At 40.9% G+C, this 13,642-nt stretch overlaps 1 protein-coding gene across 1 annotated transcript in view; it reads right to left on the bottom strand.

Moving 5' to 3' along the window:
- Window positions 1-210: 210 nt before the first annotated feature.
- LOC124271244 (liprin-beta-2-like) overlaps window positions 211-13,642 on the bottom strand; it is a 152,918-nt gene continuing 139,486 nt past the window's right edge. Inside the window, 8 exon segments of the mRNA XM_046706335.1 lie at window positions 211-3,031; window positions 3,863-3,925; window positions 5,485-5,622; window positions 6,454-6,642; window positions 7,953-8,084; window positions 8,279-8,404; window positions 9,167-9,255; window positions 10,624-10,735. Coding sequence (XP_046562291.1) covers window positions 2,978-3,031; window positions 3,863-3,925; window positions 5,485-5,622; window positions 6,454-6,642; window positions 7,953-8,084; window positions 8,279-8,404; window positions 9,167-9,255; window positions 10,624-10,735 — 903 coding nt within the window. The 3' untranslated portion in view covers window positions 211-2,977.

Genomic DNA, 13,642 nt, shown 5'->3' with positions numbered 1-13,642 from the left:
ACTGATGCCATGAACTGTTTATCTTAAACAGGAAAGAAATAACAAAGAACAAAACAAAAATTTAGGACACCTCCCACTACATATCATTTTATTGTTACCATAATAGAATTTAATGTCCTTTTCTGCAGACAATGCCATGAAAAAAGATATAATTATCGAAGCGAATAATTTAATGGTGACATTACTTTGAACAGTGTCAAGTATTTTTTGAAGCATCTCCTTCCTAAATTTTTCTTTCAAAAGCTAAAATGAACTGAATGTAACTACAAGTTGCACTGCATCTGGGATGTCCAAGTTTCTTGGGCAAGACTTTGAGCTGGTCATGGCAGTTTAGCCAAGTCGGATAAGGAAATATACTCTTATATTACAATACTAAACTGGGAAGTTGGTACAAACAACTCACTGAATATCAACATTGTCTTGTTGAATTGAAACCTTGGAAAATGTGTACATGATCACTGACTTTACAAACATCAGCAATATTTCCAAAACATTTTCATTTGCAAAAAAGTAAACTTGAAAAATATCTTATTGGTGAAAACAACTGAGTTCCCAGTTTGGTAAGGTGATTAATGTTACATGATAGGCACACATGGTCAATCTCATCACAACCTGACATGAATAGGTATGTTGCTGGTGGCACTTGAAACAATGTATACATATACAAAATTCAGTTGTGTTCTGATTCTTATTCCAATCATAAACCAACAGCTAAATTTATATAAGTTTCTCATTTACATTAAAATCACCATTAATCAGTTTTGCTGACAGAACTGTCTTTCACAATCACCCAATCAAATGCTTAGCACAAGATTTTGCTTGCACTTTAGCAAGCTGTTAATTTCAATGACCTTGACCCTCTTCAGTGCAGCATTCACCGTCTTACATGTTCACAAGCCAAAAACAACAGTATTTTAAGGAACTGGGTTTTAGACCGCATTTACCAATATTCTTGAACATTACAGCTGAATATCAACTGTCCTTATCAGACATGGATGCATGAGGATATGGTCTACAGGTCTTGCAGCTTTATCCTTCCTAATGTTGATGTCCTTGTATAGTAGGTCATTTAGTTGCCGGTGCTTCATCATGAATTCAACATTTCTGACAGCAGATTCCTAGACTCAACATTCAGACCCTATATAGAACCCTTTGTGTTGTTGACCAGATATTGGCCTAAAAAATTATATGATGATTTGATCGTGAAAATATCAGTGTACCGAAGTGACATGTCAGCATACACTTGACAAACCTACATAAATAAGTCTGGGATTCAGGGATTTACCCTTCTCAGTACACAGCAACGACAGGAACACTGGGGTATAGGACAATCTTTAGCACCTAGCATCTTGAAGAGGGTCTTTAGTCGTTCTCAACACAGTAAACCAATACACCCTCTGGGCCCTTATTCTCGAAAAGTCCGTAGCTACTAGAATTCTTAACTTTGATTGTAGCCAATGTGTTAAGAATGGGGTTAAGAAGTTAGTAGGGCTTTCAACGTTTCGAGAATAGCTTGCCTCATCACTATCTTGGACTGTATAACCAGTTCTGATCATCTTTCAAAGCATGTCACTCCTTATACAACTTTCACGACTATCAGCACCACAGTGTCATCCACAGCAGTGTCATATTTTAAAATCAAATTATCAAAATCTAACAGTATCAGATTTTATCCGTATACTATAAATATGGTATGAAAATATTTTTCGTACAATTGATAGGTTTATAATAACAAGGAGTCGTAAGAGACTACAAGGTTTTGAACTTTCCCTAAAGAGGGTAAATAATATGTTGTCAGGTTAATAATACAAAGCAGCATTGTGTCACAAACCTAAGAAGTAGTAAAGAATATAGTACATCTATATTCAAAGCAGCTAAGTGCATATTAATAAACGAATGGTGACCAAGCGAAATGTCAAGACACAAAGCAATGGGACAAACAAATTGGCAGTACATGTTCAAAACTTGCTTTCCACACAACTAATGCTCTCCTTGACAGGAAAACATCTGGATGGAATTAGCAAATGTGCACAATTCTATTTCAGATTCCCTCCCACCTCATTCTTGACCGAAAATTCAAAGGTCAAACGTTCAACCGATGTTTGTTTTTGTCTTCTGGTCTGTAAATGGGTTGTGTTTTTTGAGAGAGGAAGGTTTGAAGAGTTGGAAGAGAATTATAATTTGGCAAACTGACATTGGTTTTCTATGTTTTGTATAAAATTACTTTGTAAAAATCCACTCACTCCTCATAAAACATATCGGGTAGCACTGGTGAGCTTACGAATTGAAATCTGGCAATAAAACACTACCTTGATTTGATTAAAAAACGATACATCAACAGCAACAAAATGTCTAACACAAGAAATAGGAAGCACAATTAAAAATCTCAATGTCTCAAAGAGAAAATCGATCATTTTTGAATGACACATTTTGGTATGAGCTGCTCTCAAACTATCGACTTTCAGTGCACACTACCTAGTAGACTCGGCAACATTTCTACAAAACGGATCCAATATCTGTACCTACCACAACAATGTACTATGCTGTACTATTTACATGTCACATATCAACAGTATCTACACTATCATACAAGATTCCTATAAAAATATGGCTGTACACATCTACAGAGCGAGCCTTATCTCTGCACCAAGGCTACGGCAATGTCCACATAGTAAACATCTCGGGTTAAAACAGTCACTGGACTGCTAACATTTAGTATATCGTCTGTGAAATTTGATCAGTGCATGACATGAATTCTCCCATAATGCACTGCAGTAGCATGCATGTGTTAGAACTGGGTCGTCCTGGTAAAAGACACCGTTGAAGATAGTGTTGAAGGACGTGTATCTGTTTGAGAGCCATGTGAAGCATGGCTATACAGGAGTTATCTCCCTTTGACTTAGAGGCGAGATTCCAAGCCCACCGAGACAGTAGAACTGACGGGTGGACGGAAATGTGACAGACACTGCTAGACCAGTCATACATTGGAAGTTTGGACATTCTCGAAGAATCGGTCGTGTGCTAGCATGTTCTGAAAGAAAAAGGACACATGTTAGCTGACAAGAGAAAGCTGACATAAACATGATCAAGCTGGGTGAAAACAACACTGATCACATCCAAAAACAGCCCTCAGCCCATTCCGGTATGTCTGTTGTTCTGCAATATTCCAACTATATGATGGCAATATGTGAATATTCTCATATTTTTGTATGAAACTCCCCATGTCCTTGTACATTATCATACCCAGCCACTCTGAAAAGACAAAATCCACCAAATAATTAAGTGTGTCTTTTTCAACACCACTTTGAGTGAATTTGGTTGAATGCTGCTTTGAATAGTATTTCCGTAATATCAGCTGAATGTGAGTGAGTGAGTGAGTATGGTTTTACACTGCTTTTAGCAATTCTCCAGTGAGTGAGTGAATGAGTATGGTTTTACGCCACTTTTTGCAATATTCCAGCAATATCACGACAGGGAACACCAGAAATGGGCTTCACACATTGTACCCATGTGGGGAATGGAACCTGGGTCTTTGGCGTGACAAGCGAATGCTTTAACAACTGGGCTACCCCACTGCCCTAGCAATACTCCAGCAATATCACGGCATGGGGCCGCCAGATCAGTTGAATGTGGGTTGAAACCGTGAAGTGATACAGGCATTGGGTTTGCCACTAAAGTGAAATCATGAAAACAGCTATTGTTTTGAACAGTGTTTCTCTTTCAGCACATAATGTCAGTGTGGGAAGAAAGCCCAAAGCATTGTGGTAGAAGCACGGAATACAGGTATAGTGTTGACAAACCCAACATTTATCAGGCAAAAATGGAATTCAATCCGAAGTCAACACAAGCAACAAAGACTTACTGTGAGAGAGTTTATTTCCTTAGAGAAGGCACCGATTTCTTTGGCTGCTTTCTCTGTCTTGGGCTGAAAGACGACACAGACTCATGCACATACTGAGACAAACATCAAACAACAGATATCATGAGGAATCATTCTCAGAAATTGCCTTTACTATATGACTGTCATTCATTCATTCATTCATTCATTCATTCATTCATTCATATCTTATGAGCGAAACCTCAGTTCCTTCCAAGCTTAGATACCCTGATTGTTTAAACTTGTTCAACATGTTACGTCAGAACTGGTTTGTTTGTTGTTCAACATCACACTTGTTTGTTAAATGATGGGGTCCAACATGACTCTGAGCTACACTTGGACAGCTAGGGACAGCTATGATGGGGTTTGTACAGCTAGTCTGACATGGGGACAGCTTGATGGGGGCCAGCATCATGATGGGGACAGCTACATGATGGGGTCTGTAGCCAGCTACATGATGGGGACAGCATCACACTTGATGGGGACAGCTACATGATGGGGGACATCACAGCTCAATAGGTTAGCTACATGATGGGGTCAGCTACATGATTGGGGCCAACTACATCACAGCTACATGATGGGGGCTTACATGATGGGGACAGCTACATGATGATACATGGGGGGCAGCTAAATGATGGGGACAGCTAAATGATGGGGGACAGAGTCTGACATCACATGATGTTGGGACAGCATACATGATGGGGACAGCTATATGATGGGGACAGCTACATGATGGGGACAGCTACATGATGGGGATGGGGACAGCTACATGATGGGGGACAGCTACATGATGGGGACAGCTATATGATGGGGACAGCTACATGATGGGGACAGCTATATGATGGGGGGACAGCTACATATGATGGGGACAGCTACATGATGGGGACAGCTATATGATGGGGGACAGCTATATGATGGGGATTGTACAGCTACTTGATGGGGACATCACACTGATGGGGATCACTGATGATGGGGGACAGCTACATGATGGGGACAGCTACATGATGGGGACAGCTATATGATGGGGGTCAGCTATATGATGGGGGCCAGCTATATGATGGGGGACAGCTATATGATGGGGACAGCTACATGATGGGGACAGCTATATGATGGGGACAGCTATATGATGGGGACAGCTATATGATGGGGGGACAGCTACTGTAAAGAGCTGAGTCTGACATCACACAGCTTGTTGTTCAGCTACATGATGGGGGACATCACGATATGATGGGGGACAGCTATATGATGGGGGCCACATGGGGGACAGCTACATGATGGGGGTCTGTAAAGACTTGAGTCCGGATCAAGTCAGGACCAGACAATCCATCCATGGCTGTCAGGTTCGAGGATATACTGATACGCTATGAAACATGCAACTGAGCTTGAGTACAATCTAAGAGGATTATAAGCGTGGATCAGGGATTCAAACCCAGAACAATCAAATGTTGGCTGGTTGATGACTTTCTGTCTCAGACCAACAGCCTAGCTTTAACAGATTAACTGGAGAATGTCAACTGACCACTGGAGCCCACTCTTGCAAACGGACAGAACACCCCCCAAAGCAGTGGTCAAGTCAGGCCTACTGTCTGAGAGGGGGATGTACTCACATCGTGTGTTCCATTGGTTGTTCCATTACGCAGTTTCTCTCTGTCTACAGGGGAGGAGATGTCCATGGGACAGATGAATCCATCAGCTTCTGTCTCGGACTTGCTCCGCTTATGGCCAAATATTCCAAACTTTCCCTTCTGAAAAACAATAATGTGCAACTCTAATACCTCCTTGTGCAGTCTGAAGTGAATCCATGGTCTTCAATACCGTGTCTCCACCATGTATAGCTAACTCCTAAACCCCTCAGCCTATTCAACTTACTTTTGAATATGGCTGGGAATCACTTAGCTTGATAATCGCCAACTAATATCGATTGATTATTGATAAATATTGGACGTAAATTTGATTAAAATTCCGCTACAAGAAATTGAAGATATTTCACATCACTAGTGAGTGGTGAAACATGTAGGCATGGATGCCCAACAGAAAGCAGCCTCCTGAAATACTTGAGAAGCAGCCTTTGACACAACTTTGTGTACTATGAGTGTACATTTACACTTGATCTCATTGCAACAGTCTATGTAAGGTATGATCGACAACACTAGTTTCATATCAATAATCTTTCATCATTCTTTTCATCAACAATATTTCTGATTATCAATCTTTTTAGCCAGCCCTACTCTTGAATGGTACACCCATATCACAGAGTTTCAGCATAATGTTGGAGGTAAGCCAGCAGGCTTAGATTCTCACTACATTAGTAAAACCCAGCAGCTCAGAAATATCATACAAAGGATAATCATCACGTGGATGAACCTATGACAAGCAGTTCCTGGCACCTCAAAGGAAATTAACTCTTCAACAAAAACTGTGCTGACTTAGACCACAAGGCTACAAATGATAATCATCAGGTTGCTGAACCTACGATAACCAGATCCTGGCACCTCAAAGGGAATTAACTCAGAACTCTAAATTACCCCTTTGATGTGTGTGGTAAAAACAAGGCAGATTTGTATAAGGTTACCCACCTTGATCTTGTTGCTGGGCATGAGAGGAATATATCCTGAGGAAGCCTCGAACTCCCTCTTCTTCTGCTGTACATCTGGACCAATCAGACTGACGAAGTGCGTACTGAGGTGGCGTCGTAGTAAGGTCTTGCTGGTCGGGATGGACAGCAGCTGAGCAAACAGCTCTGCGTTGAAGCGTGGCTCTAGCACCTGCAGGGGCAAAAGACGAACCATGAGTCCATGAACGTATTGAATGTAGTGGTTGAAAATAGGCATAAAGGCAAGGGTTCATTGTCATTACACAACTGTTGAATATTTGAGATTTTAGACAGTTGCTGGATTCAAAGAACACAGGAGTAGGAATGGTTTACAACATTGTAGCGATAACATGACTGGAACAAAAGGAATGAAACAATAGAGGAACGAAACTAAAGCTGAGATGATGTGGGGGGAAATGATGTTTTATGTGCAAGATAACTGTACTAACATGGTAATGTGTGAGTGTGTGGAGTGAGTGTGAGTGTACATGTGTGAGAGTGTGTGTGTGAGTGTACATGTGTGAGTGTGTGGAGTGAGTGTGAGTGTACATGTGTGAGTGTGTGGAGTGAGCGTGAGTGTGTGGAGTGAGTGTACATGTGTGAGTGTGTGGAGTGTACATGTGTGAGTGTGTGGAGTGAGTGTGAGTGTACATGTGTGGAGTGAGTGTGAGTGTACATGTGTGAGTGTGTGGAGTGAGTGTGAGTGTACATGTGTGAGTGTGTGGAGTGTACATGTGTGGAGTGAGTGTGAGTGTACATGTGTAAGTATGTGGAGTGAGTGTGAGGAGTGTACATGTGTGAGTGTGTGGAGTGAGTGTGAATGTGTGGAGTTAGTGAGTGTACATGTGTGAGTGTGTGGAGTTAGTGAGTGTACATGTGTGAGTGTGTGGAGTGTGTGTGAGGAGGTGAGTGAGTGTACATGTGTAAGTGTGTGGAGTGAGTGTGTGTGTGTGGAGTGTACATGTGTGTGAGTGTGTGGAGTGAGTGTGAGTGTGTGTGAGTTAGTGGGAGTGTACATGTGAGTGTGTGGAGTTAGTGAGTGTACATGTGTGAGTGTGCATGTGTGAGTGTGTGTGTGAGTGTGAGGAGTGGAGTGTGTGTGAGTGTGTGGAGTTAGTGAGTGTACATGTGTGAGTGTGTGGAGTTAGTGAGTGTACATGTGTGAGTGTGCATGTGTGAGTGTGTGGAGTTAGTGAGTGTACATGTGTGAGTGTGCATGTGTGAGTGTGTGGAGTGAGTGTGAGTGTGTGGAGTTAGTGAGTGTACATGTGTGAGTGTGCACGGTTATATTATATGCCAGCACAGTGAGACACCAGATTGGAGTTTAACAGATCAGACATCCTTCCAGATGAGTCATAGTCTACTAACTGAGCCCTTGTTTTACACCATGAGCGCCATGTGCTGGGCAGGGTAACAAGTAACCTGTATGAAGGACAACAGGAAGGTCTAGTCTTCAGTTGCTGGTCGGACACATGTACTCACCATGATTGCCCCGTGCACTGCACTCCCCCGCATGTTGGGGGCGTACTCCGACAGGTCAATAGTTCGCAGCCACTCCATCACGCGGTGGTTGGTCCACAACGCAACATCACCAGCAATGTTCATCAGGTGGCCCTGGATGTACACACATCAACATCAGTTATCAATTAAAAGACAGAAACGCCAGATAAACATTGATATAATACATTTGAGAACATAAAAATGTTATAAGCATTGAAAAAACTAAAATTTAATATGTTTTAGTGAAATACCAAGTGTTCATATTTGATTAAATGAACATTATAAACTAGCTTGACAGTAGAGCCCACCTCTTGAGTTGACGGTCGGCGTTTGAGGCACTGCTGGTTGAACCCGTTGATCCTCAACACCTGAATACCTCGCTTGATGCTGATGTGGTGCAGCTCGTTGCTCACCCGCAGGGCCAACAGATCCTCCTGCAGGGGAAGGGGGAGTTATAGACAGCAAGTCATAAAGACAGAGGGGATAGACAGTAGACAAGTATAGACTGAAGGAGAGGGACAGTATAGACAGTAGACAAGTATAGACTGAAGGAGAGGGACATTATAGACAGTAGAACAAGTATAGACTTAGGGAGAGGGACATTATAGACAGTAGACAAGTATAGACTGAGGGAGAGGGACATTATAGACAGCAGAACAAGTATAGACTGAGGGAGAAGGACATTATAGACAGTAGAACAAGTATAGACTGAGGGAGAGGGACATTATAGACAGGAGACAAGTATAGACTGAGGGAGAGGGACATTATAGACAGGAGACAAGTATAGACTGAGGGAGAGGGACATTATAGACGGTAGACAAGTATAGATATTTTAGACTAAAAAACTAAAAACACAAGGGAAATTTAAAAAGTCAAATCTGTGCAACAAAACCATCCAGATCTCCAACCATAAAAATGCGTAAAGGCATAGCCTAGTGGTTAAAGCATTCACTTGGCACACCAGAGTACCAGGTTCGAGTCCCCACAGGGGTACAATGTCTGGAGCCCATTTCTGGTTTCTTCTGCTGAGGAATATTGCTAAAAGTGGTGGTAGACTATTCTCACTCACTAATGGGAGGATATGTGCTCTACACAAACCATCCAGGTATCCCAAAATTACAATGACTCTTATCAAGTAGCTCCACCAACAATCCTGTCCAGTTATTCATCCCTAGGATGACAATGCTTTGACTCACCACAGTCATATAGTGAAGCATCCTGCCATCAATTCGTGCATCATAGAAAGAATCCTTGTACTGAGGCAGCCCGATGTCATCCAGCCAGCCTAAAACAAGGAACATACCAAACTGATAGGCAGCCCCACATCATTCACAAATACCATACACATCTGATAGAGGTTTAGGGCATGATAAGGATGCAACACTGTACACGGAATGTAAAACAGTAGAAGACTGTGGCCCCAGTTGTACAAAGAACCCCTTACATCTCTTCCCGTAGAAGACTGTGGCCCGAATTCTACAAAGAACCCCTTAGGTCTCTTCACGTAGAAGACTGTGGCCCCAGTTCTACAAAGAATCCATTAGGTCTCTTCCCGCAGAAGACTGTGGCCCCAGTTCTACCAAGAATCCCTTAGATCTCTTCACGTAGAAGACTGTGGCCCCAGTTCTACAAAGAATCCATTAGGTCTCTTCATGTAGAAGACTGTGGCCCCAGTTCTACAAAGAATCCCTTAGGTCTCTTCACGTAGAAGACTGTGGCCCCAGTTCTACAAAGAATCCATTAGGTCTCTTCCCGCGAGAAGACTGTGGCCCCAGTTCCACAAAGAATCCCTTAGGTCTCTTGAGAAGACTGTGGCCCCAATTCTACAAAGAATCCCTTAGGTCTCTTCCTGTAGAAGACTGTGGCCCCAGTTCTACAAAGAATCCATTAGGTCTCTTCACGTAGAAGACTGTGGCCCTAGTTCTACAAAGAATCCCTTAGGTCTCTTCCCGTAGAAGACTGTGGCCCCAGTTCTACAAAGAAACCCTTAGGTCTCTTCATGTAGAAGACTGTGCCCCCAGTTCTATCAAGAATCCCTTAGGTCTCTTCACGTAGAAGACTGTGGCCCCAGTTCTACAAAGAATCCCTTAGGTCTCTTCATGTAGAAGACTGTGCCCCCAGTTCTATCAAGAATCCCTTAGGTCTCTTCATGTAGAAGACTGTGGCCCCAGTTCTACAAAGAATCCCTTAGGTCTCTTCCCGTAGAAGACTGTGGCCCCTAGTTCTACAAAGAATCCCTTAGGTCTCTTCATGTAGAAGACTGTGGCCCCAGTTCTACAAAGAATCCCTTAGGTCTCTTCCCGTAGAAGACTGTGGCCCCAGTTCTACAAAGAATCCCTTAGGTCTCTTCACGTAGAAGACTGTGGCCCCAATTCTACAAAGAATCCCTTAGGTCTCTTCACGTAGAAGACTGTGCGCCCAGTTCCACAAAGTATCCCATAGGTCTCTTCCCTATAGTCCCCAGCAATGAACATCAAAGACAGTGAAGTAAGTGACCTCATCATCTGTGTGTCGTACAAGAGTGCATTTGGAGTCATGCAAACAGTATCCACCTCACGTCCCAAACTGTTCATTACATCACAATTTTTCCTGATCAGACTCTTTTGTCAAGCGTCAAGGTAACGTTGGTGAACTGGTAAAGTATTGGACTTACGAGCCACCCAGTTGTGATCCAGTTCTGCCAGTTTCTCCGTGGACTCTGATCCAATTGCCTGCAGGGCCAACTGAAGCTTCTTCCGATGAAGGCCATTCTTCATCCCCAGTTCCTGCAAGAAATACATTCATGGTTTCAAACTAGACACACATTCATACAACACAGTTTCATACCTAGTGATGCTAACTCACATCAAGTGAGTGAGTGAGTTAATATTTAACGCCACATCGTCAATATCTCAGCCATATCGTGACGAATACAATTTATACAATAAAAAGTGAAAACATTTGGAGGATTAAAACCTGTCGACGATGGACAGTAAAAATACTAAAGAGTGAGTGAGTTAATATTTAATGTCACATCGGCAATATCTCAGCCTTATCGTGATGAATACAATTTATACAATAAAAAGTGAAAACATTTGGAGGATTAAAACCTGTCGACGATGGACAGTAAAATACTAGAGAATATCAGATGTGAATATAAAACTAGTGAGCAAAGTTAAAACATTCCAATTAAAGAAGACAGTACAGTATAAAACACAGGCTATAGATCGCCAACAACTGAAGGTAGATCACCATACTAGGAACCATGGGGACTTACATTACTTTTGCTACCTGCAGACTTACTCGATGTCTCGATCATTTATAAACAATGATCAAAATATAATAAATAGAATATTTTGTTCGGTACATGCTATTTGACAATATTAACAAAATATCCTCTACGTATTTCCAAAAATATTTATCAACAAGAAGACAAAGTCATCAATATCCCCCGCAATGGCAAAATACTCTTCATGATTATGTCTACGAGTTATGATTATGTCAAATATTTAGGTGTGTATATAGAAAAGTGGAAGGAGAGTATTGAAAGGTTTTCAAAGTTCTGCTCCAGAAAGGAGCACTATCACCAATTTCAATCTAAGTCAAACTTGATGCCATGGAAATGACAAAAATATTTTACTCAGAAATCCAAAACTACCAAAAGGCACCAGTACACCACCAGACCAATCTATGTGCCAAGTTTGGTGAAGAAACATTGAACGGTTTTAGAGTTCTGCTCCGGAAAAGAGCACTACCACTAATTTCAGTTTTAGTCAAACTTGTTGCCATGGAAATGACAAAAATATTTTATCCAGAATTCCAAAACTACCAAAAGGCACCAGTACACCACCAGACCAATCTATGTGCCAAGTTTGGTGAAGAAATAGTGAATGGTTTTAGAGTTCTGCTCGAGGAAAAGAGCACTACCACTAATTTCAGTTTTAGTCAAACTTGTTGCCATGGAAATGACAAAAAATGTATTTTATTTTATTCCAAAACTACCAAAAGGCACCAGTAGACTCACCAGTATGTAGATACTATCAATGTCTGTCTTAATAATCATAATTGTATGCATTTTGAAACTTAATAGAAAGCAGACGATCTGCTGATACTTATAGTGAATTTATAACAGAACTGTAATAGCTAGACATTATATAGTTTTCCAATGTGAATCATAATCCGCACACAATTCCTAGTGTATGTTGTCTGTCTCCATTACACTTCAACGGCGAAAACAATGATTCTGTTGAATGCTACGACAAAATGAATAAAAACAAAATGCAAATATTAAAATTAAAACAGATTAAAGTTATAGGAACAATATCAGGCCATTACCTTGTTCGGGAATGTATCCATCAATATCCACAAAACTGTTCCAAATGATGTGTCTTTTAAAAGTTTAATATACGAAAAGTGATAAATCTTTTCAGGTATTGGTGTATAGTCTCATTGGTCACCCAAGATAGCACACCTGGCAACTAATTGCATAATGTCCGCTTTCTTTAAAAACAGTAATTTAGTTAGCCAATAATGGGCAATCAATCAATGTATTGCCGGTTAATCCTTTGAACGCAAGCACGTTGTTTTTACATGAGACACCGACCACGACAGAGTGTATTCAGTATAGATTAGTAAATCTACATACATAAACACTACCTTTTGACAATTCCGCTGTGTAAGATAAAAGTAATTAATCAATCAGCGTGTTATCGGTTAATCCTTTGATCGATGTTTATAATGTTGAATATTTACTCCAGACACAAGAAATGCCAAGTGGGAACCTTTGTCGGTAATCTAAGTGTGTTACCACTAATTATACCTGTTATAAATTCATTAACTGACCATCAAGTGAATGATGACAAATAACATGTGTAAGTTTATACCACCTAACACGGGTTACAACAAGGGAGTATTAATTGCTGTATTACATGTGAAAACTTATGGGCCGACACTGTTTTGAGAATACAAACAGATTTTTATATGAAATGATTAAATATCGAGGTAAAAACACAGAAAATGGGATCAGTTTAGATCAGTCATTATACAAATAGGGCCTAACGACACCAATCGATTTTGAAAGAATCGCCTATGAAAACAAGTTGTAACTCGAAAACTAAGGTGAAAGCAGGAGACAAAATTAAATGACAGTAGATTGTGAGAACATATAGCTTTCATTTTCCACAACAATTGTCACGATTTCATGTTTATACAAGCTTGTAAACAAGATAATTTACCCCTAAAATGTAGATGAATTCTGCATCGCCCTCAAAGCTATTCCTCATATGACGGCACACAGACGCACCATGATTGGTTGAAATTTCGTTCAAGGGTGAGAATTGTGCACTGTTGTCAAAAGGTCGATTTAAGTCAATTAAAGGTCGAAATGAGTAGTTTTAATGACGGGGTTTCATTTATAACGATGCCAGTTAGTGATTTATGTATTTGTACCCCTAGGGTTTATGTGACCTTTAACTACAAGGCATAAAAACTGTACAACACAGGCAGTCTGAGTTGTCCTGACAGACTGGTTATCTCCCTTTGTACACATGACATCATGTTTAAGTGTACAATACAGCTGGTATAGTTGAGGCATCATACTAATGCTGTATCAGAATGCTTCATTCATCACAACATGATTACCAGATGGTCATCAGGCAAGAGTTCTAGAAATTTGATTATCTCCCCTTGGTTGT

This window comes from Haliotis rubra, unplaced genomic scaffold, assembly GCF_003918875.1.
Source record: "Haliotis rubra isolate DU_JTF1 unplaced genomic scaffold, ASM391887v1 Scf159, whole genome shotgun sequence".
In the NCBI taxonomy this organism is placed as follows: Eukaryota; Metazoa; Mollusca; class Gastropoda; order Lepetellida; family Haliotidae; genus Haliotis; species Haliotis rubra.
The sequence above is the reverse complement of the archived record's forward strand: the minus strand, read 5'-3'. Positions and strand labels throughout refer to the sequence as shown.